At 56.2% G+C, this 27,929-nt stretch overlaps 2 protein-coding genes across 2 annotated transcripts; one reads left to right on the forward strand and one right to left on the reverse strand.

Annotated features, from left to right (window-relative positions):
• Positions 1-1,070: 1,070 nt before the first annotated feature.
• Positions 1,071-9,809, forward strand: SLC30A2 (solute carrier family 30 member 2; the record flags this gene model as incomplete). Its single annotated transcript, XM_081086103.1, has 9 exons — positions 1,071-1,074; positions 1,751-1,853; positions 2,510-2,730; positions 3,734-3,880; positions 4,601-4,754; positions 6,116-6,314; positions 6,950-7,055; positions 8,123-8,257; positions 8,703-9,809. 9 exons carry the CDS (start codon positions 1,071-1,073, stop codon positions 8,846-8,848), a joined length of 1,215 nt encoding a protein of 404 aa, XP_080942229.1. The 3' UTR covers positions 8,849-9,809.
• A 1,180-nt stretch (positions 9,810-10,989) lies between these two features.
• On the reverse strand, positions 10,990-25,431 carry EXTL1 (exostosin like glycosyltransferase 1). Its single transcript, XM_081085239.1, has 11 exons — positions 24,312-25,431; positions 19,497-19,590; positions 19,096-19,203; positions 17,904-18,023; positions 17,249-17,381; positions 16,948-17,054; positions 15,800-15,889; positions 15,148-15,234; positions 14,662-14,822; positions 13,427-13,598; positions 10,990-13,259 (listed from the first exon to the last, which is right to left on the reverse strand). The coding sequence occupies exons 1-11, from the start codon at positions 25,079-25,081 to the stop codon at positions 13,095-13,097; spliced, it is 2,007 nt and encodes a 668-aa protein (XP_080941365.1). The 5' UTR covers positions 25,082-25,431; the 3' UTR covers positions 10,990-13,094.
• Between the last annotated feature and the right edge of the window lie 2,498 nt (positions 25,432-27,929).

Genomic DNA, 27,929 nt, shown 5'->3' on the forward strand with positions numbered 1-27,929 from the left:
TGTTCACTGAACCAAACCAGCTAGGGTTATAGGTTTACACTCTAAAGCAGCGGTTCTCAACCTGTGGGTCACGACCCCTTTGGGGGTCAAACGACCCTTTCACAGGGGTCGCCTAAGACCATCGGAAAACACATATATAATTACATATTGTTTTTGTGATGAATCACTATGCTTTAATTATGTTCAATTTGTAACAATGAAAATACATCCTGCATATCAGATATTTACATTACAATTCATAACAGTAGCAAAATTACAGTTATGAAGTAGCAACGAAAATAATTTTATGTTTGGGGGTCACCACAACATGAGGAACTATATTAAAGGGTCGCGGCATTAGGGAGGTTGAGAACCACTGCTCTAAAGTATCCTCACATAGTTCTGTCTAGTGTGGCTCAGTTGGTTGGGAGTCAACCGGTGCACCAAAAGGTTTTTGGTTCGATTCCCCCTCAGGGTACGTGCCCAGATTTGGGGGTTCGATTCCCTGGTAGGGGTGTGCTGGTGGCACATCAACTCACATATTTCTCTCCCCCCCCCCCCTCCTTTCCTCTCTCTCTAAAATTCAATAAAAATAAAATAGTAGCCTTAGCCGGGTTGGCTCAGTGGATAGAGCATCGGACTGCGGACTGAAGGGTCCCGGGTTCGATTCTGGTCAAGGGCATGTACCGTGGTTGCAGGATCCTCCCGGGGGCAAGCGGACCCTGGTCAGGGCGTGTGCAGGAGGCAATCAATATTTCTCTCTGTCTTCCCCTCTCTCTTCCACTCTCTCTAAGAAATCAATGGAAAAATATCGTCGGGTGAGGATTAAAAACAAACACAATCAAAGATAGTATCCCTCCACAGAAGCCTGAAGGAATGTGAGGCCAGAAAGCGAGAGGCGAACACCATGCGTGGCCCCTCGCTGGGGCTCCTGTGAGCTGATGGTGGTGGTGGTGGTGGTGATGGTGGTGTTAGCTCTGCCCAAATGGAGACCGACGCCCAAGTGCGACGCTGCCCTAAGGGAAGGGAGATAAGCCGGTCACTCCAGACTGTAAGCCGAGCGAGGAACCGGAGCTGCTCCGCTGGCGAGGATGGGTGGGCCAGTCCCAATCTGTCCTAACGAGGGCCACTGCCCGGCCCGGAGGGAGGCAGCTCGGCCTCCAGGAACCCCTCCCGAGCCTGGCGGAGCGCAGTTCACCGCAGGTGGCTGCCGCCCGAGGGCAGAAACACCCCTGTTTCAAAGGCGCAGGCGTCTCCCGCCGGAGGCGAAGACACAGCTCTAGCCTCAGGAGCCACATCCCCTCCCTCCCTGGATCCAAAGCTAATTCCTACGAACCAAGATCGAGAACTTCTCGGCTGCCCACGCCCCGCGGGGAAGAGCGCACGCAGCCGTCGCGCGGTCCCAGCTCAGTAGCGGCGGTTCGGCTGTTCGTCGCCAGCTACGCGGGCTCCCCGGGTCCCAGGGACGCGGGGACGGGTGCTGGGTGGGGAGGGCGGGGAGGGGGCGGCAGCTCCTGGGCATCCTTTGCACCCGGCCACCCCATCCCCCTTCCCCGAGGGCTTTTGCACACGACGCGCGGCGGGCCGCTTCACACGGGGTGGCGAGGGCCGAATAAAGGGCTCGCGCGCGGAGCTGGGCTGCGGCGGAGCGGCTTCGGCAGCAGGACGGTCCCAGCGCGGCGGAGCGGGCGGGAGAGGGGCGCGCCGGGCGGCGACGGGAGAGGCGCGCGGGGCGACGCGAGAGTCCGGCTGGGCTCTCCCCGCAGGTGAGCGGGTCTCAGTGCGGGAGTCGGCGCGCGGCTTCCCGCCCCAGCGCGGCGCCGCATGAAGACCACGGACAAGCAGCGTCTGTTGGACGCCGGGTCCGCAGCGCGGTAAGGCGAGAGCCCGGGCAGGAGTGGGGATTGAGCAGCTGCAGACGCACCTCCTGGTTTGCCGTCCCGGATGGTTTGAGCGGCACCGGATGGTTTGTGCACACAGGAGGGGTGGAGCGAGGTGGAGGAGAGGGGAAACCCAGCGTGGCGCGGGATCAGCCCCCCTTGGCGGCCGAGCACAGAACCTAACCACCGCCCCGGGGTTCGGAGAGCTTGGCCTAGAGCCCCGCCCACCGCCAGGAACTTTGCCCCGGGGCAGCCTGGCCCAGGGAGGACCCGTGTCCCCAGGTGCAGAGATGGGGGTTTGCCCAGCTGCCAGGGCCTGAGCTCTGTTCCTTCTCCGTGCTCGACTGGCCTGGTTCCGCCCCTTGGCCACTTCCCAAGGTCTTGGCCTCCTCCAGGCCTTGGGAGGGATGGGGGAGAAGTGAACATCTGGGGCACGGCCCTTAGACTCCCGGAGACTGGTCATTCCCCCAGCACCCACCTGCGGACATGGGCCTCTGGTCGCTCCTTGGGGACCTTGGAGCTTGGAGTGTCCCTAGCTAGTCCCCTAATTGTCCACATGGGAACGCCCAGGCCCCACGGAGAGAGAGGATTGGGGTCAGCCCTCCTCGTCCCCATCTCCGAGCTGAGTCTACCCTTTCCTCTCTGGCTAGGTCTTACATGGGATCTCGGTGGCAGAATGAGGCTGGCTGGATTTCTGTGTCACGACCTGAGCTGGACTTGCCATCCATTGAGCTGAACGTGGAGAACAGTCACTACTGCCACTCCCAGCAGGGTCCTGGCAGCCGCTGTGACCCCGAGAAGGAGCGGGCCCGGCGCCAGCTCTATGTGGCCTCTGCCATCTGCCTGGTGTTCATGGTTGGGGAAGTCGTTGGTACGGACTTTTGTGCTAATTAAGTGAAATTGGCACGCGGATACTCTGGATGATCCAAAAGGCTTTTCTCCTGAATGTTCCAGCAATATTAATACAGTTGACACTTGAACAGTGGAGGGGGGGGGGGGGGTTAGAGGCGTCAACCCACACAGTTGAAAATACAGGTGTAACTTCTGACTCCCTAAAAACTTAGCAACAGTTGGCTCCTTCTCATCCATGGATTCAACCAACCACAGATGGAAAGCTGTGTTTAGGAAGCCGTGTTTGGGGATGTGAAAGTAGAGTTTTCCACGGGGATGGTTGAATTAACAGGTGGGAAATCCGTGGATATGAAGGGCTAATTGTATTTGTTGAAAAAATTTCACCTAGGAGTGGACCCCTGCAGCTCAAACCTGTGTTGTTCAAGGGCATAGTTGAAGACTGAAGACTCTATGTTCCTTTTAATTTTTTTAAGAACTTTATTTTTCAATTACTATAGACATACAATATTATATTAGTTTCAGGTATACGACCTAGTAATTAGACATTTATATATCTTACAAAGTGATCACTCCGATAAGTCTAGAACCCATCTGACACCATGTATAGTTATTATGGACAATATTATGGATTATATTTCCTATGCTTTGTTAAGTCTTTTAAATACATGTATCTCATGCAACCCTCAAAACAACCTTGTGCTGTTACATGGGTGCTGTTAGTCTCCTGATTTTATAGATTTTGAAACAGGTACATTTAGGTTATGTAATTTGCCCGAGATTACACAAAACTAGTAGGTAAGGGAAGGGCTGAATGCCTAGAAAGGAAAGAGCATTTACTGAATGTTTACTATGTTTCCCAGGCCCTATTTGAACTTGACTTTCACATTCACCCTGTAAGTAGATGTTGTTAGTCCCATTTCACAGATGGTAGAAATTGAGGCTCAGAGAAAGAACTTGCAGTGAGTATCAGTGTCTCCTTGGGGAGCTGACGAGGACCCTCCATTCTTATCACTCCCCTGCAGGTGGGTACCTAGCACACAGCTTGGCAATCATGACTGATGCAGCCCATCTGCTCACTGACTTTGCCAGCATGCTCATCAGCCTCTTCTCTCTCTGGATGTCCTCCCGGCCAGCCACCAAGACCATGAACTTCGGCTGGCAGCGAGCTGGTGAGGGCCCTGGTCTGAATGGGGTTGGCGTTGGAAGAGTGACAGGTCCAGATATGGTTTCTTAGGTGGATCCCCTGAGTGAGGCCAGGAGAGCAACTTTCATGGGGGAGGATAATGTCAAACTTGGCTTCTGTCCTCTGGGAACTCCCAGTCTGGGGGGGAAGGAGAGTTCACCTTCCAATGAAATGAAGTGGGCAAACTTCAAGAACAAATGGGGGGGGGTCGGAAGGCGGGGGGAGGGGTGCAGGAAAGGTCAGCAAAGCTTTCTGGAGGATACAGGCTTTAAACAGGTATACATTTAAAAAAGGCATTTTCACCAAAACCGGTTTGGCTCAGTGGATAGAGCGTCCGCCTGCGGACTGAGGGGTCCCAGGTTCGATTCCGGTCAGGGGCATGTACCTGGGTTGCGGGCATATCCCCAGTAGGAGATGTGCAGGAGGCAGCTGATCGATGTTTCTCTCTCATCGATGTTTCTAACTCTCTATCTCTCTCCCTTCCTCTCTGTAAAAAATCAATAAAATATATTTTTTTTAAAAAAGGCATTTTCATTACATGTAAAACAAAGTCTTGAGCTAAATGACTTAAACTCCTTCTAGCTCTGATATTGTCAGACGTTTGAGTGGTGGGCTAAGGTGCAGACCCAGCCCTGACTTGGGACAGGGGTCTCCTCCGCCTTCGGGCTCCACACTAAGGTTGGTGTTGGGGTTGGCTCTTCCTCAGAGATCCTGGGAGCCCTGCTGTCTGTGCTGTCCATCTGGGTGGTGACTGGGGTGCTGGTGTACCTGGCGACAGAGCGGCTCATCTCCGGGAACTATGAGATCGAGGGGAAGACTATGCTGATAACAGCCGGCTGCGCCGTGGCCGTGAACATCATGTGAGTCCTCCCTCCTCCCGCTTCTCACGTGCGTACCTGTGTGCCTTCTGGTGGAAACAGGGCAGCCGGAACTCCGGTACAGGAGTTCAAACTCAAAGGCTAACATGGGCCAAATAAGCAAGGTTTCAGTTATGTGGGCTGCAACCAAACAACAGCTTCGCTTTTCATAGAAAGGCAGGTTCATTTCGATAGAGACCTGCTGAACATAAAGGGCTGAAATAAATGAGTCATCGTTAACATAAAATAATAGAACATTTTAATAAGAATGAGTATTTTTTTTCTTGAACATCAACTTACCAGACACTGAGAAACTGCACAAATTCATAAGCACAACGCAAATAAACCTATTTTTCTTATTCTCCGAAAGCGAAATATTTCCTGTTGCGCACACCAAACAAGTCAGTCCAAGAAGTAATGACATGGCAATCGGCTGCTAAAATATTTGCTGCTAGTGTTAGTAGAGAAAATGGTGCGCCTGTGCATAAGGCACATAAAGGAAATGAATGCAGCACGATTATAGTAATCAGTCATTAGCAAATGTTGTAGTTCGTTCGTTATTAATAATTATGTATAACAGGATATTGTAAAAATTAAGTTACGGAATTTTTATTAAAACGTTTCTGACATACCGTTATATTGGCTGGGCTGCAAAAATATTCATTGTGGGCCGAAAGTTTGACCTGCTTGAGCTACAGGAACAGAATTTTCCTAACGGTCTGAGCTCTAGCATCTGGAACACCTGGGTTCTGCCTTAGGGGTGGGCCCAGACCATCAGGAACTGTAAATCTGGGGCAGCATCAATTCCACCCCACCCCACCCCACCCCACACGTGTTGGTGAATAACCTGGGAGGCTTCATACCTGAAGTGGGAAGGGGTTAGTCTAGTTCTTGCAGGAGCAGATGTCCCTCGGGGAAGAGTCCAAGTTCTTTTTCAAGTGGATGTGGTTGAAGTTGGTCTCAGTGAGGGGCAGGGTGTGTAGCGCGGCTGTCTTATTTGGGTTCTCTCTCCCTTGTTCAGTGGCCTAGAGCAAGCCACTCCTCTACGAATCGGCTCCCGTCTGGGGCACAGCGGGGGGAACTGATGACTGCATGGTGTTCTGCTCTGAGACATGGCGCTGGGGCATCTTTGTGCCCAGATTCAGCCTGGCATTGGAGTTGAGCCCTTTCTCTATGTCACTCTGAACCAAGGCCTCATGGGTCTGGGTCAGGCTGCTCACATAGTCAAAGGGGTCATGCAGTCTGGGGCTTTGGGCTTTTAGCCCCACAGGGAGGCCAGCCCTAATGAGTAGCTTTACCTGGCTGATCTGAAGCCTCTGCCCTCTATCTCAGTGAGCCCTTTGGCGTTGTCTCCACTTCCGTAGAATGGGATTGACTCTTCACCAGTCTGGCCATGGACACAGCCACAGCCAAGGGCATGGACACAGCCACGGCCAAGGGCACAGCCAAGACACCACCCAGCAGCAGGAGAACCCCAGTGTCCGAGCTGCCTTTATCCATGTGATCGGAGACTTGCTGCAGAGTTTGGGCGTCCTGGTGGCAGCCTATATTTTATACTTCAAGGTCAGAGCTGGGGAGTAGGGTAGGAGGGGACCCTCTTGCACAGGACCCTTTCCAGATTCTAGCCCCCTTTCTAGCTCCTGGCAAAAGAGTGGGGAGAGGGAAGGAGCATTTCTCTAACTTCTGGTGTTTCCTGCAGCTCAGAAAGGTTCAGTGACTTGCACAGCATCACATAGCTAGTAAGTGGTGGAGCCAGATTCAAACCCAGCACTGTGTGCTGCCAAAGCCTGGGCATTGCCCATCACACAGAGGCAGTGCAGTATATTGGAAAGGGCTGGGCATTGAGTTTGAAGCCTGGCTCCACCCCTTGCCAGCTGTGTGACGAAGAGTGAGTCCCTTGCTCTAACTGAGCCTCAATTTCCCGAGCTACAAAATAGGGGTGATGGACTAGATGGTGCCTAAGATTCCACTCAGATCTGTCCATGTTTCAGCCCCGTGGCAAGGAGGTGGGAAGGGACTATGCCTTATCTGAACTGTGGTCTGGCGTGCCTGTCCTTCTGGGTGTGGAATAAACTGGGAGGCAGGGCCAGGGTAAGGCTCATGCCCACCCTGGTACAGAGAGAGCCCCTCCTCCCTACGCACTGTGAGGCTGAGGTGTGGATGTTGAACCCTAGCTCTGCCTTCCCTTTTTCCTGCAGCCAGAGTACAAGTACGTAGACCCCATCTGCACCTTCATCTTCTCCATCCTGGTCCTGGGGACAACCTTGACCATCCTGAGGGACGTGATCCTGGTGCTAATGGAAGGTAACCGGGCATGGGGCTCCCTTTTTGCTCTTGGCTCTCCAGCTCTCATGGAAGTTCCAGGGTGGGGGTTGGATCCCAGCACATTGGTGGGGAGCCAGGGTCTGGAGCCGGCAGAGCCTAGGGCCCTAGGCCGGTCTTGGCACGAAGCTGGGCCCTCAGGGTGGCCATTCCTGGAAATGTCCCCTGGACTGTGCCTTCCCTTCCCCCTAGGCACAAGGTGCCTCCTCCCTGCTGAGGTGCGTCCTTCTTGCCTAATCAGGCGGTTTCTGGGTTAGCCCCTGGCACTCTAGCCCCTCCCCATACACTTCCTCAGTCTCAATTTGCCTTCCTCAGGCAGAGCGAGGGTTGAGGATCATGCTTCCCATTGCACAGGGGGACAGACTGAGGCTCAGAAAAAGACGGTTAGTGTTGAACAAGGCTGCTGAGCATGTGGAGCAGTCCGGGCCATCTTTTCCGAGGCCCCGGCATGAGGAGGATGTGGCTGGACTCGGAGGGGTGCTAGGTAGCAAGTGGCAAATGGTCTGCCCTGAGTTACCACGCTATTCGTCTGGCTTTCTTGTGCTCCAGGTCTTGGGGTCATGGGTCTCTGTGTGGGAGGGTCACCTGGATTCTGGTTTGTGGTCAGCAGGAATGTCCAGCTGCAGGTCAGAGCTTTTCCTCCAAGAAAAAGTGACTGACCCAGATCAAAGTGACAATCACGATGCCTCACGTAGGGGCAGCTTCCCAGGAAAAAAGAAAAACCTCTTTTTATTGAGCACCTACTATGGGCTAGGCACTGTTCTAGACACTGGGGAGGATAGGGTGGTAAATAAAAAATAAAGACTATCCTGCTTTCATGGAGCTTCCATTTTAGAGGGGGAGACAGACGAGAAACCAACAAACGAGAGAATTTCAGTGTTAAGTGTTAAGAGGAAAGCACAACAGGTGGTATGACGGCGACCACATGGACGGTGGGGTAACAGCGGGTCTGCTGGCCGAGGCGCTCTTCTGAGATGACCTTGGAGGAGCGGGAACCAGCATGGGTGGAAGGGAGCAGTTCCCCTCAGCCCCGCCCTGGCTGTCCCCAGGTACCCCCAAGGGCGTGGACTTCACAGCTGTGCGGGACCTGCTGCTGTCAGTGGAGGGGGTGGAAGCCTTGCACAGCCTGCATATCTGGGCACTGACTGTGACCCAGCCTGTGCTGTCTGTGCACATCGCCATTGGTGAGTGGTGGGGACACTGGGGGTGGGGGAGGGGGAGGGGCAGCCAGAGAGGCCTGGGCATCCCTCCCAGATGCTGCCGGTGCCCATGCTTGGAACCCGGCCCCATGCGGAGTGCTTGGTGTGCATTATTTCATTTGATCATCACAGTCCCATTTATACATGAAGAAACTGAGGCTGGGGGAGTGGAGCGGGGGCGGGGGCTGGGGGGGCGGGGCGGGGCGGGGGCGGGGTAGAGGAAGGCCTAAAAGTGCCCTTCGTGTTCTTTCAGGGTGTGGCAGGACCTGGGGCGGGGGCGGGGGCGGGTATCTGGTGCAGGGTGGAATCTTAGTGTGCATGGTCAGGCACCCTGTTCTGCTGTGGGCGGGGCATGAGAGTTGGCTCCTGATTGTTTCTAAGGGGCCACGAGTGAGTAAATGTTTTTCTCCTGTGTCCTCTTGTCTCCCAGCTCAGAACACAGATGCCCAGGCTGTGCTGAAGGCAGCCAGCGCCCGCCTACAGGGGAAGTTCAACTTCCACACCATGACCATCCAGATCGAGCACTACTCTGAGGACATGAAGGACTGTCAGGCGTGCCAGGGCCCCTTGGACTGACGGCCGGGCCAGGTGCCCACTGGAGCACGGACAGGACCTGCAGACGGTGGGGCCCCGTGTCCCCCAGGCCCAGCCAGGACTCTGTTTACCCTGGCTGTGTCATAAACCAGATCCCTCTTCTGACCTCAGCTCCATGCTCAGCGCGGAGGAGCCTTGCCCACTCCAGGAATGGGGCTCCTCCCCGGCCTCCCATCCGAGGATAGCAGCCCCAGGGTGGGGACTCAGCAGGTACAAGCCCACTCCTCCTGCTCCTGGGTCAGTTCCTGGTGGGGCTGGGTTTGGGCCTGCTCCGCTGCCAATGCTGTCTTACCACCAGCCTCAGGGAGAGGCAGTGAGGGATGCTGGAGGGGAGCCTGGCCGCAGCGCCCCCTGCCTACCTGCCTCATTTCCCATCTTCTTTGCCTTAGAAACCTGTAAAGAAATCTTAGGACTGAGCCCCCTCCCTCTGCCTCTAACACGATCTGATTTAAGGAGGCCATGGGGGCTAGGGAGTTGCAAGACAGACTAGTAAGCCAGGACAAGTGGAATAGGGAATCCGAGACAGATAAATGGCCAAGCAGGTTACAGCCAGCCATCGAGTAAATCACAGCATCCCATCTCCCCTGGCCAAGGACGCTTAAAAGTAAGTGGTTTGCACGTCTCCCCAACCAGAGGATAAAGAGCTAAAATCTCAGGAAGACAGATAACACAACCAATGAGTGCCATTTATACCAACCACATCCAAGGACAGGTGAAGTTAGGGGAATAAATCTCATTTTGGTGCATCAGCATAAACTGATTAATATTCTATTGAAAGCCTCCCCTAAACTCCCAGCTTTTAAAACCCTCAAGATGAAGGACTTAGGAGCCTTTTCTCCCTCGACCCCCCTCCCCGCCCCCCGCCCCCCCCCCCCATGCATTACCTCCGCCTTTCTCCTAAGCTCCAAGGGCCCTTCTGTAAGTTTCTAAATAAACTTTCTCTTAAAATTCGCGTTCTTGGCTCTGAAATCCTTCTCTGCTAAACTCAAGAACTGAGGTGGTTTCCCTGCCAACACCACCATTAACATAAGGCCCCAGCCCTCTCCTCTGTGTCTCCCTGAGAAGGGGAGCCACGGGGCACCCAAGGGCCATCTGTGTGGTAGTCACTTCAGCTGTGAGCCACATGGTTCCCTTTCCGAAGGGAGGAGGCTTCTGGCTAGGTAAGGACCTGGCTGGGTTCCTCTCTGCTTATTCCCCCAGCCCAGGAAGCTGTGCCAACACAAAGATGCCCTGGCCACAGGTGGGGGAGGAGCAGGAATGTCACCCCGGGTCCTGCCCTGACCACCCCGCAGCTCCTGGGCGACTTCGCAGCCTGATAGTGTCCTGAAAGCAGTCCTGCTTGGGCCAGCTCTGTTTCCTCTGTGACAGGACAAACTCTGAACTTGGGGATGGAGGACAGAGTGGCTGTACAATTGGGACAGGACAGGAGCCGATGGCTTCCTGGAGGGTGTGAAGGTTCCTTACTCAGGGGGTGGCTTGCAGGGGGAGACCTGTCCCCAGGCTCACAGAGAAGGCAGCGTGCCCTGGCCTAGTGGTCCGTCCGCCATAGCCAGCCAGTGCCCTTAGGCAAGTCAGCCTGGCTGTGCCCTGATTCTCGGAGAATGTTAACCCCTACTTCACAGGTTGTGGGGACTGGAGCCAGAGTCTGCGAAGCACCTGGCCAGTGAAGGGTTACTTTGATCTTTATCCTGGAAAGATGCAGCCTGAGGCTGCCTGGGTGAGGAGCCGGGTGGGCCTCCCCAGGGGCAGCGCTGAGTTTGTCTTGACTCTCTCCTGACCGTGGCAGGAGGGGGTGTGTGTGTGGGGGGGGGTGAGGGGAGGCGGGTCACTCACCTTCTCTCTGAGCCTCTTTCATCTGTGAAATGACATCTCTGTGCCTTTCCAGCACTGGCATCCAGGGTTGCCCGTGACCCAGGCCAGTGGGTTCTTCTGCCCTTGAAATCAGCGGGAGTCACTTTGTGTTGGTTTGGAGTTGGGGGTGCGAGGATGACTGATGGCGTGCTCCACTCCACCCTGGCCTCTGGGGAATCCAGACCCCCTTCCCGCTCAGCCACAGCCCCAGCAACCTGGATCCTGAGCTTTGCTCTACGGCAAGTCCTTACACCCCTCTCAAGACAGTCATTGCGATGCTCCATTTTTTATTTTATATATTTTAAAAATATGTTTCCATTGATTTCAGAGAGGGAGAGATAGAAACATCAATGATGAGAGAGAATCATTGATCGGCTGCCTCCTGCACACCCCACACAGGGGATCAAGCCCATAACCTGGGCATGTGTCCTGACTGGGAATCAAACCGAGACCTCCTGGTTCATTGGTCGACACTCAACCACTGAGCCACGCTGGCTGGGCAGGATTCTTCAGTTTTACAGATGAGAAAACTCAGAGAGGTTGAGTCACTTGCCTTAAGTCACACAGCCTGTGTGAGGCAGGTCTGGGGTTTCTGCCTCATTCCCCTAGGCCTCCCCCTACAGCAGGGGCTGGGGACTTGTTCTGAGCTGCATGTTGTTACAGTGTGAGTCCTTGGGCCTTGCGGTGCCCTCCCCACGGGCAAGCTATGCCAAGGCAGTTCAGTGTTTTGGTTGCCGCAGCTGTGATTGGGGTGGAGAAAGGTGACTCTTTCCCCTGGCTGGCCTGGCACTCAGAGCCCTCCACCCTGGGAAGGCTGCCTGGGCTGCAGCTGTGTGCTCCCTCTCCCACTCTCAGCAGCTGATCTTGATCCTGGGCCAGGCTGCCTCCCTCCCAGTGCCCCCTCCACCTCAAGAATCTAGCAGCCCCATGCCCTCCAAGGGAGAGCCTTCTCAGCACCCCCAGCTGTGACTGGCCCCAGGGAGCAGAGGTCAGGCTGGAGGGTGGGGATGGGAAGCCTTGGAGAGGCCCCGGGGGACAGCGTGTTCTGGCCTGCGAGCTGGTCACGGGAGTTTCCAAAGCGGCGAGGCCATCAAAGCAGAAAAACACCTGACACCCTGGACCTGGGCTGGACCCATTGCCCCCACCCCTCTAGAGCCGCGCCCCCCCCCCCTCCGCCCCGGCCAAACCTCCCCAGGCTCCTCCCTCGTGCAGCTGCTGCAGGGGTATTTATAGCCTCGGCTTGAGGGGCCAAGGACAGGCGCTGTATTTCGGAAGCGATAATTCCTGTTCCAGGTGGATGAATCCCGGAGAACTCAGCGTCCCCTCCCCGCTGCACGTTCACCTACAGGCACTCCAGTTTCTGCTCCCACCTAGAGATGGCCCTGCTTAGTCCTAAGTGTGTGGGCCAAAGCGTAGGCCCACTCTTCCAGCTAGTCCCCCTCCCTGCGTGTTCAGACTTCAGGCTGCGCACCCCAAGCCGCCTAGTGCCCGGGATCGCTCTCGGACCAGACGGGTGCTGAGAGCTACAGCCCTTTCCCGGAGGAGGGAGCGCGGAGCGGCGCTGACCTCTAGTGGCCCGAGCTGGTAATGCAGGGCGACGGCCGAGCTCCAGCCGAGGGTCCCGGGCCGGCGGGGGCGGATCGCCTGCTTTCTCGTCCCTTTCTTCCCCTCCCCATTCGCTCCGCCGGTCGGGAAAGAAGCCCAGAAACGGCCTTCCCGGCGCCTCTTTGCTCCATCGCTGGGACGCGAGGATTGCGCCTGGCAACCCCGGCGTCTGCGGATAGCGGCCTTCCCGACGGACTAGGCACCACAGGGGTGGGCACGGAGTTGTGTCTTCTTACTCGGCACATCCTGTCCACACTCCCGGCACCGTCCTCACAGGGCAGGCCCGCAATTGATGTCTCTTCCAGTTACCTGTTCGTCAAATATTCGTAGCGCTGCCTGCAAGGCCAGGGAGAGGAGGACACGACCGGGGCGTCCAGACCGTCCAGGGGCTGGCGGTGTACGCGGCAAGGAACACCGGGCTGTGAACGCGCAGAGGAGACCAACCGACCCGGAGAGGGGATGGGGGTCGGGCAAACCCCGGGGGAGGCGAAGATTTGAAGACTAGACGTCAGCTCGGCAGAGAGCCTGCCGGGCAAAGGCACTAACACAAGCTAATGCCTTGCACCTGCGAACAGAAGCTGGCCGCCGGCTGGAGGGTGGGCCGAGGTCCCGCCCCCGGCTCTATGATAGGCCAATCGGGGGCTGACGTTTGGCCGCTGAGCGTCCTGATTGGGTCCGTGGATGTCTCCAGGGCGGGGACACCTGAGCCGAGCCGCCCCCTCGGAGCAGACTCGGCGCTCCGGGTGTCGGGGCGGGGTCCGGTGCGCCCCCCTTAGGGCTTCTCCAGGCCCCGGTACTTCTTGCGCAGCACCGACACCGGGTCCTTAAAGAGCACTGGGTCCAGACGGAGGCGAGAGGACACCAGGGGCATGTGGCCGAACCCCGCCGCCACCCGGTCGATGCAGTCCCGGGCTGCGGGCCCCAGGTCCCCAGGCACCTAAGATGCGAGGAGAAATGCGTCCGAGTTTCCCGTCCTTCCGGACCCAGCCTCTCCCCCGCACCCCGCACCCCGCACCCCGCAGCAGAAAGAGTTCGTGTTGGCCGGTGAGAGGAAGCCCTCCCTCCCGCCTCCCCCCGGTGCCGACCTGCCCCCTCCATCCTCACCCGCGGTGGGCTGGCGTCCTCGTGCCGCCTCCCAGAGGGCACCTTGATGGGGGGCAGCTTGGTGGCTGCTGCTACCAGGAAGTTCATCAGGACGTCCACACAGGGGGGTGCGGCCTCCGCCAGGCGCCTCAGAGCCTTGGGCAGGGAGTGGGTGAAGAGGGTGTGGTAGTACCTGGGCGCGGGGGGAGGCAGGGAGAGGCTGGAGCCGAGGCCACCGCCCAATTCTGTTCTTCCCGTCCTGACGTCACTCTCCCTTTGACCCCAGTCTCCCAGCCTCTGGCTAAACGCCCCCCACCCCCGCTCCCTTCCCCGAGCCCTGGCCCCTGCAGAGGGCCCCGCCCCAAGTACCAGCCGCTCTCCACTGTTCTGTGCTCTGTGGCTGGTCTGCAGCCAGTGGTGTATGTAGTTCCTGCCCCTCCCTCCCAGCTCCCTGGGCCCCCACCCCAGGAATGAACTCAGCCAAATTGGGGGGTGGGGGGTCAGCTAATTCCAAGGACATCAAACATGGCAGCCCAAAGCCAGCTTCTGGAAGGATGTGGACTAACTAGGCTAAGGCGGCTCCAGATGAGCCCTCCCACACTCCCAGGACCTACTGGCCCTACAGACATTAGGGGTATTCTTCACTTCCTGAGAATCCCCTGCAAGACGGTCCATGCTTGGTTTAAACACGGGTAAGGAACTCCTCTAAAGAAGCCCTTCAGAGTTCAGTCCCTGCCCCAAGACTGGGTGCCAGTGCAGCTCCCCAGCTCATCACACACACTTTGTAAAAAATTTATTAAAATTTCTTTTATCATGTGATTATCACAGCAGCCCTGTGAGGTGAATACATTATAGAGATGAGGAAGCTGAACCTCAAGAGAAGTGAGGGGACCCTGGCCCATTTGGCTCAGTGGATAGAGCGTCGGCCTGCGGACTGAAGGGTCCTGGGCACATGCCTGGGTTGCGAACTCGGTCCCCAGTGCGGGGTGTGCAGGAGGCAGGCAGTCAATGATGCTCTCTCATCACTGATGTTTCTATCTCTCTCCCTCTCCCTTCCTGTCTGAAATCAATAAAAATATATTTTAAAAAGAGAGAGCGATGTGAGGAGACTCGCCCATCACGCAGCTGGGACATGGCAGATCTGGGCCTTGAACCTGGATCTCTGGGCTCCAGGATGACTGCTGTGTTCGCTCCCATGCCCCCCTGCTCCTGGTGTAAAGAGCCTCTGATCCCGGTGCCAGGGCTACCACCTGTACCTGTGGTAGAAGGCCGCTGAGGTGAGGACCATGGAGAATTCATTGACCCTCTCAGCGGTATAGCCCCAGCGCCCCTGGGCCTCATCCCAGAAGTGGCTCCATGTCAGAAAGCCCACCATCCGCTCCGGGAAGCTCTGCCACACCACGAAAGCAAAGTCCACCTGGGGAGATATGTGAGTGAGGTGTGAGCAGGAACATCCAGAGAGATGGAGGCAAAGCCAGCCTGGCTGATGGGGGGGTGGGGGGTGGGGAGGATGCTTAGGGGAACTTTTTCAGCTGGGAGCTGAAAATAATGTTTTTGAAAGAGTCTGTGGAAAGCTATTCGGTTTCTAAGGTGGAGGCTGAGTGACTTGCTGGGGTGGTATCAAAGCAAAAGGCTGGGCCTCTTGGCATCTGGCCCTCCCCTCTCAGGGAATCTGAGGAGCCACCAGGGCCCTCTGGCTCAGTCCCCACCCACACTGGGTTCCTCTGGGGCCTAGTCCTCACCTCGCTGGTGGAAAGGCTGCTGTGGGCATCCAGGCTGAGGATGGCATCGGTGCTGATGGCACTGTGCGGGAAGAAGCGGGCACTGACCTGCAAGGGGGGCGGGCGGGGTGTGAAGGGCGGGCAGTGAAAACAAGCTGCGCAGCAGCACTCGGACCTGAGACTCCTTCCACCTCTGGAGTTGTTTCCTCTTTGGGGACAGTGGTGTCTGGGGGCCCTTTCAGTTTGGACACCTCAGAATTCCTCCCTTGTCTCATTGGAGGCTGACCTCAACTCCAGCGGGGTTGTCAAACCGCCTTTGTTTGAAAGAAACAGGTCCAGAGATGAAGGGACTTGCCCAGAACCACACCGCAAGCAGGTGACTCAGACCATCCCAGGTTCACCCGCTCTGGCCCATTTGCTGCCATCTGGCTGTTTCCTCAGGACCCCAGGCTTCTCCTCTGTCCCTCATCTGAAACATCCAACATACTCCCAACTCATAAAACCCCAGTTCTCTGGAAGCACAATTCACAAGGCCAGGGATGGAAGAGAATCAGGCCTGTTAGGTCTGTAGCCAAAACCTCCTGTCTGATTTCTTCATGAAGTCCAGCCTTCCCCAGTTCCCAGCCTTCCTGCTGGGCGAGCCCACCTCTTCGTGCCCCTCCCCATCCTGTACCTTCCTGTGCCCCTCGATGACTAGCAAGGGCACTGCTGTCTCAGGCCAACTGGGTGGGGGTGGCTTGTCATTGCTCCAGAGAACCAAGATCTAGGCGGAAAGGGGGGTGTTACTGAAGTCCGGGGCAGTAAGGTCCCAGGAGCCACCTTTCTCAGATGGAAGAAATATGTGAGTTTGGGAAGAGCTTAGTTGCAGCCAAGGTCTTGTCATTACTGCCCTGTTCTTGCCTCTGGGCTTCTGGAGGGCAGGAATTCCAGGGACATGGAGGTAGCTGCCTGTGGCATTAGAACTCAGGCGGTGGTAGCCCCTGGCCAGGGTCCTGACCCCATTTCCACCCCCATCTTCTCGAAGATTTTCATTGTCCTGCTCCATTATCATTCCCAGCCCAGCTCAATGTCCCCTCTTTGTTGCCACTCCATCTGCCCTGGCTGAGCTCATGGCTTCCCTGCTCTGCAAGTACTCTAGGGAGTTTATCTGGCTTCTCTGGAAGTGACATTTGACAGTGAGTGTACTAGGAAATGCTAAGTGAACCTGAACCTCAGGGCAGAACCCTTTCCTGCTTTTTCTCTGTATCCTCAGCATCAAGTCCAGGGCTTGGTGCTCAGAAAGTGACTGCTGGGTGAATAATTGAGTGAACACAAGTGTGTTTAGTTCTCCAGCCTCCTCAAGAGGCACCTCTTTTTAGATAAAGTCATCAATTTCCATGGGGAGGTAGAAAAGAGGGTGGGGGGAAAGTGTAAGAGGCCTGGGACTTGCCTGGCGGTGTGGCTCAGTGGTTGAGCATCGACTCATGAACCAAAAGGTCACCGGTTTGAATCCCCATCAGGGTACATGCCCAGGTTGTGAGCTTGATCCCCAGTAGGGAGGGGGGTGCAGGAGGCAGCCCATTGATCGATGATTCTCTCTCATCATTGATGTTTCTGTCTCTCCCTCCCTTCCTCTCTCTCTAAAAATCAATAAAAACTAAAAAAATAAAAAAAAAAAAGAAACTTGGGACGTACAGAAAAAGGCAGCAAGGGCACTTGAAAGTCCTCCCCGTGCCTCCTCTCCCCAAAATGGTGGTTATCTTGGGGGTTTAGGTATCCTCAAGGGCCCTGCCCTTTCCCCCCACCCTGGATCCCAGGACCCCAGCTGGCAAGGGGGCAGACCTGGGCACAGTGCTGGGAGCCTGCCACTGCCTGGATGAGCTTCAGGGGGGGCTGGCCTGTGGCCCCCACCCAGATGAGGGCGCTGAACCTGCCTGCAGGGCGAGAGCCTGGGGGAAGGACACAGGCTATTAGGGTGGGAAGGGACAGAATGCCCTGGAGAGTGACCTGGGTTAGGGACCCAGGGAACCAGGAGATGCTGGGGACTTGGGGAGGGCCTTGGTGGGGCTCTGTGGTTGAGACTGGGAGGAACTCGGGGAGAGTTGATGAGGGGACTTCAGGTTGTCCCGCCCCCAGGACCTACCCTGCTGTAGGTAATAGAAGGGGAAGTCCAGGGGACTCGTGGAGAACGTGGGCAGGGCCAGGAGTGCCCCTGGGGGGCTGTTCCACAACAGCGATGGGTGAGCGGATGCTCCGAGGATCCGGTCCTGAATGATCTGCAGAAGGAACGCAGGCTCTGCAGAGGGCGTGGCCAGGGCGGCAGGGGCGGGGTCTGAGGAAGCGAGGACCTGGCCTTCCCTCTCCTCCCCTTTAAAGCTGGGGGTGGGGGTGGCAGTTGCATCACCTGATCCCTGGGGACAGGAGGGTTCAGATGCAGAGGTCCAGAGTCGGGGGCACTCGGGGATGGTGCCCACAGTTGGCAGATGCCGGCGCGCTTGCCTCCCTCTCCTTCCTCACCCATGACCGACATCACTAACAGCTCCTGACATTCTCTCCAGCCCCAGAGCCCCTCCCAGCACAGCCCCCGGCAGCCAGGACCTATCAGCTGGAGTTGGTACATGCCACAGCTGTCCCTGTACAGAGGGGGAACTGAGGCCATCATCGGGGAAGGAACGTATCCAAGAGCTCCAGTCCCAGCTTCATCCCAGGAGCGCCTGTAAGGGGGAAGCCCGGACAAGGCGGAGGAGGTGCCCCGAGAGGGGTGAGGCAGGAGCCCCTACCAGGGGAGCCCCCCTTACCTCGAGGGCGGTACGGATGACCTTCTCCACGGAGGAGAAGTAGGTGTCCCACAGAAACTGGGTCTGCTGACGCAGGGCGAGGACCCGCGTGGGGGGCATCTCCTGGAGGGCAGCCAGCACCTGGGCCACAGCGGGAGCAAAGGAGCCGGCATGGGGCCTCCTCAGGCCCTGCTGACCCTCGGGTGGGGACAGCCTGGGGTGGCGGCCAGGGAACCTGAGCCCTCTCTCCGTGGGTCTCCCGTTAGCCACGGCCACCCGTGGTCAAGTCCCCGGCAACGGCATATGGAGTTCAAGGGTCACAGAGAGCTGAGTGTACATGCCGTTTAGTACCTGACGGTGGACACCTTACTTAACCTCTCGGAGCCTATTTCCTCATCTATAAAGTGGGGAGGATAGCTGTACCTGCCTCATAGGATGGTTGTGAGGATTAAATGAGCACACAGCAGAGGCTCAGTGAAGAGTAGATGTTATTAACTCTCTACACCAGGGGTCCTCAAACTACGGCCCGCGGGCCACATGCAAATACAAATATTGTATTTGTTCCTGTTTTGTGTTTTTTTACTTCAAAATAAGATATGTGCAGTGTGCATAGGAATTTGTTCATAGTTTTATTTTAAACTATAGTCCGGCCCTCCAACGGTCTGAGGGGCAGTGAACTGGCCCTCTGTTTAAAAAGTTTGAGGACCCCTGCTCTACACCATTCTCACTTCTCAGCAGATTCAAGGCTCACACGTGTTTTTCAGAGTTGGGCAAAATTAGCTTCATCCGATGGAAAAGTCACTGTCTTTTCCTTTGCCACCCAAAGCCACATGGAGGCGCTCCGATTCTGATGTGTGTGTGTGTGTGTGTGTGTGTGTGTGTGTGTGTGTATGCGGTCTTCCCTTAAATTGGGTATTTAAGTAGTCATGGCCCAGTGGGGCTGAGCCCATGGAAATCACCTGGTCTAACTTATCCCATTGTACATATGGGGAAACTGAGGCAGACAGCGGCTCAGGACTTGCTCTCAGAACCCTCAGGAGTCTGCCTCCTTCTGATCCTATGGAATCCCAGAGGCTTGATGGGGGGGCGGGGGGGGGGGATTGTCAGTATATCACATTAGATGAGGACTGAGGCTAGCCTGGGGGCTGGGATCCTGGGGTCCCTCCCATGTCCGGGGTCCAGTCCCCACCCCATGGGCAGGGCCCTCAGCTACCTGCAGTGGGAGCCTCTCGTCTGCTACAATGGCCGCCTTGGTCCAGTCGATAACCTCGGAGAAGGGCAGCTCCCAGCGAGGGCTGAGAAGCACAGGGATGCAGCCAGCCTGGGGGGCAGGGGTGTCACTGGAGGGCCCAGCCCCACCCTGCACACCCTCACCCGCCTCCCAGTTCCAAGTCAGCAGCTGCTGCTATTGGGGGCAAGAAGCAAAGAGGAGAAAAGTGTTTTTGGGGGAGTGTGGGTGCTGTGCAGAGGATGAGATGACCATGGACACAGGCACACCTGAGCCCCAGAGTAAAGAGCAGCTCACCTCTCCTACCATTGGCCCGGGGCCCAGAGACCCAGGCAGCTCAGGGGTGTGGGGGGAAGAGATGGGGAATGCTCAAGTTGGGGCTGTACCTGCAGGGCTTGGAGGAAGCGCAAGGCACCAGCACGGCGGCGGCCAGGGATGAGGCAGAAGGTGGCATTGGGCAGCGCTGCCCCAGGGGGGGTCCTAAGGAGGCACAGGAGGCCTGAGACAACTGCCCTTCCCCCACCTGGCTCCCTCATGACACCCAGCCCCACACCAACACTCCCAAATTCACCATGAACGAACACATGCTCTCATAGGCTAACACTCAGCTGCACACTGACGTGCACTCGCCCCTCGCCCACACCTGGAGCCCAGGGTTCTAGCTCCGCCTCTGCCCTGGCTGGTCTTAGTCACCTCCCTTCTCTTTTCTGGGCCTCAGTTTCCTCATTTGCAAAATGGGAGGCCGTGGTGCCTGACTTTCCAAGGCCCAGGCTGACTTGGACATACACGTGTTAGCCCTCCCACGGCTCTGCCCCACGCAGACTCTCAGGCAGCCCTCACCTGCGTGGCTCCCATACTGCCCCCCCTTCCTGAGAACCAGCCCCATGAAAGGCTCCTCTGTCCGGACGTGGGCCGGGCCCCCAGCCTGGAACCACACAGGAAGCTGCTGCCAGAGGCCCCCTTGCCCAGAGGACAGGCCTCCTCTGTTCCTCCCACCTCCTCCCCCAGCTCCAGGGCCACACTCGGGCTGTGAGTGCCTGTGGGGCGGGGGTGGGGGGGGCACAGCCCACCCAGGGAAGTGCCCACGACCGAGCTGCTGGGAGGGAAGGGGCGGCGGGCAGGCAGGACTCGGCTCACAGGCCTGCTCAGAGTAGGACTGATGGCTGGGCCCAGAGGTCCCAGGATCCTCCTCCGTCCAGCCTAGCTGGTCCTGAGCCTGAGCCTCCAAGAAGCAGTCCCGGGGGTCGTAGTCTCTGGACCCACTCTCATTGCACAGATGGGGAGACTGAGTCAGACTCAGAGGAGCTCGGGGTCTCAGCGAGAGTTGGGCAGAGCTGGACCTAGAATCAAGGTGCTAACTCTGGGCCCCGGTTGTTTGAACTACTCAGAGCTGCTGCGAGAGACCCCAGCCCTCTTCCTCCAGTGCTAAGGTGTCCGCCAGGCTTTCCCTGGAAGAAGCCACAAGTTAAACAACAGAACACTCTCCACCTCATTAAAAGGGGCAGCACCAGACAGCTATAGCCACCCCCCACCCCCCAGTGAAGCCTTAAGGGATTGAAAATGCCTGAGGTCAAGGCTTCAGAGAACCCAGAAACCGAGAGCCTGTGGAATGAACTACACCCCTCAATCCTCATCAGCCGCAGCAGTTCCCTCTCTGCATGTCCTTCTCCCTCAGCCTGGAGCACCCCTCCACTGCCTGGCAGCCCAAGGAATCCTCCTTGATCTTAATATCTAAGCAAAGACATCACCTCTTCTAGGAAGCCTTCCTGATCCCTCTAGAGATGGCTCCCTCCTCTCTGCCTCACAGCCTCCGTGTGCACTGGAGTAGTAATAAGCCAAGCTAACCTTTATTGAGCACATACTTTGTGCTTTACATTCATTAGCTCAGTTCATTCTCACAGCAACCCTATGAGATGGTAGGTATGTGATGTTAGGATCCCATTTTACAGATGAGGAAACTGAGGCCCACAGAGGTCACATAGCTCTGAAGTACAGGAGCCAGGCAGGCAGCTTGCATAGCTTCTCTCTGCATAACAATGTGTTATAACCAGTGGCTTGTCTATCTCTCCTACAAGACCGAACTACGTGAGGACAGGGCTGTGCCTCCCTCATCTCAGTATCTCCGGGACCTAGCAGAGTGCCTGGCAGAGAGTGGGCACTCAGGAGGTGCTAAATGAATGAATTCCCAGTGTGCCATAAGGCTAGACCCGGGACCAATGGATCCAACGTCTGAAAAGTCAGTTTCAACACAAATTCTAGTAACGGAGCTGCTTGTAAGTAGCCAGTAGTGGGTGGCCTTGGGAGGTGGTGAGTTCCTCATCAATAGAGGTAAACAAGCAGAGGCTAGATGAGCGTGTGTGTGTGTGTGTGTGTGTGTGATGGAAGGGTCATCGTGGTAACTGCCAATTAAATCTTAGGGTTCTGTGACCATGTAAATGCTTGTCACGGTCCCAGGGCCTTAGTGCCCAAGGCTGGAGTCAGTGTGGCTCTACCTACTTTGAGATGCCCTCAAGTTCATTTTCTCCTGATTTTGAAAAAAAAAAATTTTTTTTCACGGGCTCCCAAAAGTATCATGGGCCCTGGGCACTGCACCCCCTGTGCCCAGGGGACTTGAAAACCTGCACTGAACTTGTAAATAAATAAAAAACAGGGAGAGCATGGACACATGTTGCTTGTACCCACACAGAGCACCTCAGAAAAGACACGAGAGGAGCAGCGGTGTTTGGTTCCAGGAAGGAAAGCGGGGTGGCCGGCGTCGGGGCGGGAGGGAGTTTTTACTGTATGCCCCTTTGTGCCTTTGGAATTTTGTGCCATGCGAATGAATTCCCTATTCATAAAGCAAGTAACAATTTCAGTGGGTAGAGGCTTATTCCCCGGCAACAGGAGCCTGCTGGACAAAGGTGGAAAAACACGGGCTTTGGGGCCAGAGCGCAGGGTTTCATCCCAGCGCCAAGCGCCTGGTCAGAACAGGAGGGAGGCCGTGGTGGATCAAGGAGCGTGTCACCAAGGGCCCTTGGCTGGCTCCCTCCGCCTCTCTGAGCCTCAGTTTCCTGTTCCTGGAAATGGGAATACGAATGCCTCCCTTGAGGGTGCCTCAGAGGGTTGGGCCTGACTTACCCACAGCCCCAAGCCCAGAGCGAGCTTTCCCCAAATACTCGCTTCTTCCCCTCCTCCTCGCTCCTGCCAGCTGAGCGAAAGTGGGACAGTGGCAGGGACTGTGAGTCGCCTCTTTCTCTGGCCAGCGGTTGTTTATTCAGGCTGCCTTCCAGGGGCGGAACCAGGGCTGTAGGCCTCTCTCTGTGACTCTGTCCCTCTCCTGTCCGGCACTTCAGGGAAACTGAGGCTCTAACTACCCCAGAGATTAGAACTCCTGCTGCCTACGGGTGGGCTGAAGCCAAAGACAGAACTTCCTGACATTCAGGGGACAGTACTGGAGCCTGCCAGGCGTGATACCTTGGAAATAAGCTTATCAAAAATGCTATTCAGAGGGTTAGAAAGCTGATTCGAAAACGCTGGCCAGTTCTGGCCAATTTTGGATCAATCGGGGAACATTTAGTGAGCACTTACCCACTGTGTGCAGTTCCCTAACTTCCCGTTTCTCAGAGTTGAGGCTGCAATAGCTTTCAGACTCACCGATAACCAATTGCCTTCAGCAGCAACTGACGTCTGCTAGAACTTTCTGTAAGCAAGAGTAGCTAAGTGCCGAGTCAGAAGAGTGACATGGGGCATGGTGATTGGAGAACCTTGTCACCAAAGGTGACACCTGGGCTGGAGGTACCTGGGGGAATCCTGACTTTTCAGGTAACTGCAGGGGTGGCTCCTGGCAGAAAGGCTGTGGGAGCTGAGCTGATGGGGCTAATTCTGCCGGCCGGGGTGCTCCCTAGAGGAGGTGGGGGGATTCATTCCCACAAGTGTCCTTTGGCTGAGAGAAGCCCCAAAAGCCCCAAGGAGGGGCAAAAGTGGAGTGTGGCCACGTGAGCAATTCCTGGGAGGGAAGTGGAGCTCAGAATAGCGCATGCTGTTCCAGGAGAGGACAGGAGGTGCCTGGGAGAGGGAGCAAAGGAGAGGGAATCCTCTGCTTTGGGGGCCCTGGACAACTTCAGGATTGATATGAAAATGAACATATTCATATTATATATGAAAATATTCTTGCCTGCCCAGCCAGCCTTTGGATACTGCTGGCTTCCTGGGGGTGAAGAGGGGTTAGGGTGTTTAGGGGCTCATTGCTATATCACCTAAGGCCGTGGTCGGCAAACCGCGGCTCGCGAGCCACATGCAGCTCTTTGGTCCCTTGAGTACAGCTCTTCCACAAAATACCACGTGCGGGCGCGCACGTACAGTGCGATTGAAACTTCATGGCCCGTGCGCAGAAGTCAGTATTTTGGGGAAGAGCCACACTCAAGGGGCCAAAGAGCCGCGTGTGGCTCGCGAGCCGCGGTTTGCCGAGCTGCAGTTTGCCGGCCACTGACCTAAGGTATGTCACCCCGAATAGCCCAGGTAGAGAGAAGTTTCTAAAGAGCCCTCCACGACCCTTAGGCTCTGGTGCTCCTTATATGTATTAGGACTCTCACTAGCAGGAAGTTCTTTTGCAAGCCTAGCCTAGTTCATACTTGTTACAACCAAAGGCTGTTTCCTGGAGAGGTTAATCCCCAAAATTAGACATAAGAGCAGCTTCCATCTGCGACTAATCTCTGTGGCTCTGAGGGGTTGATCATAAACTCTTCCTTAAAACTCAGAATTCTAATGCTGAAGGCAATTCTGAATGAAAATACTGGCTGTTCTCTTTCTGGCTGGGTGGCTTCAGACAAACGACTTGACCTCTCTGAGCTTCAGAGGCTGGTACACAAACAATGATCGCAATCAGTATTATCTTATTAGAATCATGATTTATGAAAGTGCTTAGCACAGAGCACACACGATAGAATTTTATGTCAAATAAAATACTAAATTGGAATAAGATAAAAAGAGTAAGAGCGAGTCATGGTTTTCGTTTTTAAAGATCCCCGAGGGAGACTCCAAAACCTGCCTGGGACACCTCTTGCAGCAAGTCGCCATGTTGGTGGTAGTGCTCTGCCGTCTAGCCTGACTCCCGCCTGCTGTAGCTGGTTCTCCCATCTCACTCCTGCCCTCTACCTTGGCCTCGGGGCTCGCTCCCATTACAGTCCCTCCCATCCAGCCCCCGAAGGGAAAGGTCCACTTACTGCTCCGGTCCATGGTCCTGCTCACAGTGCCCATCCCAGGGGCAGGCCGAGGAGTCGGTGGCTGCCACGTGCCAGCCGCCCCTCTCCTCCGCCAGGGCCAGCAGCGCCGCCCCGGGGTGGGGGCTGTGCTGCCGCAGCTGGCCAGGAGCTCCGCCTCGGACCGGGTGGGCTTCAGGGAGAAGCGGGAGGGCCACGTCGAAGCCAGGCCGGAAGGTGTCCACCGTGGGGCTGGCCTCGGCCACCATTGCCCGTCCCAGCTGGAAGGTCCCAGAGCAGGAGGCCGGGTGGAGCTGCAGGACCAGATGGTTCTTGCCCCCGTTCCATTTCGGGGGCACCAGGCTGCATGCTCCAGCCGGGGCGTCCAGGCTGAGGAGGTGGAGGCAGGCCTCGGTAGGGCTGACTGCGTGGTAGCGGGATCCCTCGATGGAAGCCAGGATCTTGTGCTGCATCTCAGAGATGGGTTCAGCCGCTGGGTACACGAACACCTTGAAGCCACCACTCCCGCACTTCGAGGTATCAAAGCAAGCTCCCCAGTCGCAGCTGCCACCCCGGGGGGCTCGACGAAGTTGAGGGGCATCTTCTGGGAGCTCCCCAGGCTGCAAGAAACTCTGCAGGAGCTCTGCATCTAGCCAGCGGGGCCAGCCTTGGGGGGCCCCCGCCCGAGGTCCGGTGGGTACCGCCAGGCGGAGAAGGGGTAAGATTCCCAGGAGGCCGAGGAGCCAGGAGGCCAACAGTGCCAGCCAAAGGGACTTCCTTCTGCACGACGGCATGTGGCCACCCACAGCCAGGGCCGGGGAAGCAGGAGGAGCAGGGGCCTGAGGGTGGGCCGCTGGAGCTGGGATCAGCCTAGCTCAGTGCCCTCATTGCACAGATGGAAAGACTGAGGCTCATCAGGAGCAGGCTGCCTGTGTAGGGTCCAACAGCAAGGCAGCACCCAGGCACGAGGAGGCCAGCAAGGGCCCAGCTTTCTGGCCTTGCGTTCCTGTGGTCAGGGCTCTGCTTCCTTGGTCTTTGGACAAGCGAGCCAGCCTTTGCCCTCCCAGCAGGGCCCCCTGCCCCCAGGCACTATTCAGGCTGATGCAACCTCTGCCCAGACTGCTAGACTGTGTCCTTCTGCCCTTCTGGCTGAACCCCCTGACCTGGCCCTCAATGGAAATGACTGTCTGCCAGGCCATGGGGGACCGGTCAGGGCTCCCACAAGAGGCAGCTTATGGCCAGGATGCAGGGCTGGTCTCCCCAATCACCTCCCCGCCCCCTTCCCCCTCCTCACCACCCCCCACACACCCGCCTGAGCAGTCCCGGAGTAGCCCTGGCCACCCCTGTGCCAGTTGACCGGCACTCCTGGGCTCCGGGCCCTGTGGCTGAGCTAAAATTAGACCCTGTGCCCCATGTGGGCTATCAGGGTCAGCTGAGTTCAAGGCCTGGGTGCAGCCGGTGCTCCCTGCCTGGGGGGCCTGGAGGGCTCTTGGTCCTGGTCTCCTCCCACTCTACCGCTGTCTCCGGCTCAGGCAGCTCAGCCCCTCCTCCTCCAACCCCTAGAAGCTGACCCTGCACCCTCTGGCTTGGAGCTATCACCTTGCAGAGGCCAGCGAACCTGCACCATGGCTCTGCCCCATGGCCCCTAGCCCTTCCTATGTGTCTTCTCCCTTCCCTCTCCAGGCAACATCTGGCCAGTCTAGATTTCTCTCCTAGTGGCAGCCTGGCTCCTCCCCTGCCAGCCTTGATTCGTTCCTGGCTGGGAGGCAGGGTCTCCCCTTAACCCCTTCCAAACCAGTTTCCTTGATTGCTAAAAATAACCAGCAGGGACCACACCTCCCTTTGCCACAAGCTACCACAGCCTGTGTCTCTGAATTCTCACATCAACCCTTAGAGGCATGGAGTTTAAAGCGCCAGGAGCGTGGCTGGGTACGATAGCCCGGCATGTTAGTCATCCCGGAGTTTTGCAAACCTTTTTTATGCATCAAGTGGAGGGTGGAGGTAGATATAAGCCCTCTGAAGGGATTGCATTAGCCACAGACAGAGGGGAGGGGAGGAGGGGAAGCAGGGCCAATGCTGAGATCAGTGCAGCAGGTCAGAGCCGGCCCACAGTCAGCTCTTACTGGCTAACTGTTCTCTTTCTTTAACTCCCCCGACACTATCATTTTAATTTAGAACATCTCAGATCTTTTTCTTATCATTACCCCCAAAAACGTCCTCCAGATGGCAAACAAAGGGGGAATCTGGCCTCTTTGCATTACAGGGTCAGTCACTGGGTGATGGACTGACATTCCCTGCATGGGTCAGGTTCTCTCTGCAGTGAGAAGCTTTTGCACACGCTCTTACTGCTCCTACCTGCAAGTCGTCCCTCCATTTGCTGGGCTAACTCGTCACCCTACAGCAAGCATATCAAACTCAAAGGCTAACACAGGCCAGATAAACGAGGCATTTGGCCCGAGGGCCGCAAGTTTGACAAGCTTGCCCTATAGGAATCAGCTCCCTTCCTAAGGGAAGCCTCCCTGACTCTCCTCCAACTGAGTTTGGGCCCTCCTCTAGCTTCTCATGCCATCGCTTCATCTCTCTATACCCAGATGCATTTAGTCATTCATTCATTCATCCAACCAACACTTACTGAGTACTAAATGTTGGCCAAACTTTGTGCCAGGCACTGGGAAGACACCATTGGAGAACAGTAATAGCTAACATTCATATTACTATGTTTTTTTCATTTAATCCTTCCCTATGGGGGCTATGAAGGAGATACTATTATTATTCCATTTTACAGATGCAGAAATGGAGGCCCAGGGAGCTTTATGTAACTTGCCTAAATTCCCATCACTTAGCCAGAATCTACAGCCCATTCCCTTAGCCACCGTACCATTCTGGCTCCTGCAGAAGACAGACCTGGCCCTAGGTCACTGTCCCCGGGAAAGAGAGACCAGTAACCAGGCCATTATGGAAGGAGGGGGCCAGAGGAGGCGTCTGAGGCAGTAACACCTTCCCTAAGACCGAAAGGATAACCATGTGTTTTTTTTAGAACAATCACTGCCGCTACCTGTGTGGGAACAGTGAAAGGAGTGAGATGTAGTCAGATTCTGGCTATATTTTGAGCCAGGGCAAAATGACGGGATTGTTGATGGGTGGGACGTGAGGTGTGGCCTGAGCCCCAGGCAGGGTGATGGGGAAAACTTGGAGGGAAGGGGGGCGACTTGGGGAAAAGGTCATGTGGACTGAAAAGCAGCCACCTGTTAACCCTGACAAGCTCGGGGGAGGCTTGCATGGTGGGCCTGCAAACTCAGAGACTGGAAGTAACCACAGAGGATGGTCTGAATGTTAAAATGCCTAACTAATAGCAGGTCATGGCGATAGTCACATCCAGTCACATCTGATGCCTGTAGCTTCCTTGACAAAGGTCAATCTCTACCTTAAGTGAGCCTGTCTGTTGCCTTTTTTGCATCTAGGATAACACACCTTTGAAATGTCAGAGTAATCTCCTTTTCCAGACCCCTCAGGGCATAACTGCTGCACCAGAGCAGAGACCACAGACCCTTCATTGTTACTCTTATTCCCCAAATACCATCTCCATGTGCTGTAAATATTGTTAGTTATCCTGCACCCACCAATGTAAAAGAAGTTATGTGT

The sequence above is a fragment of the Myotis nattereri genome (genome assembly GCF_964212035.1).
Source record: "Myotis nattereri genome assembly, chromosome: 3".
Taxonomy (NCBI): domain Eukaryota; kingdom Metazoa; phylum Chordata; class Mammalia; order Chiroptera; family Vespertilionidae; genus Myotis; species Myotis nattereri.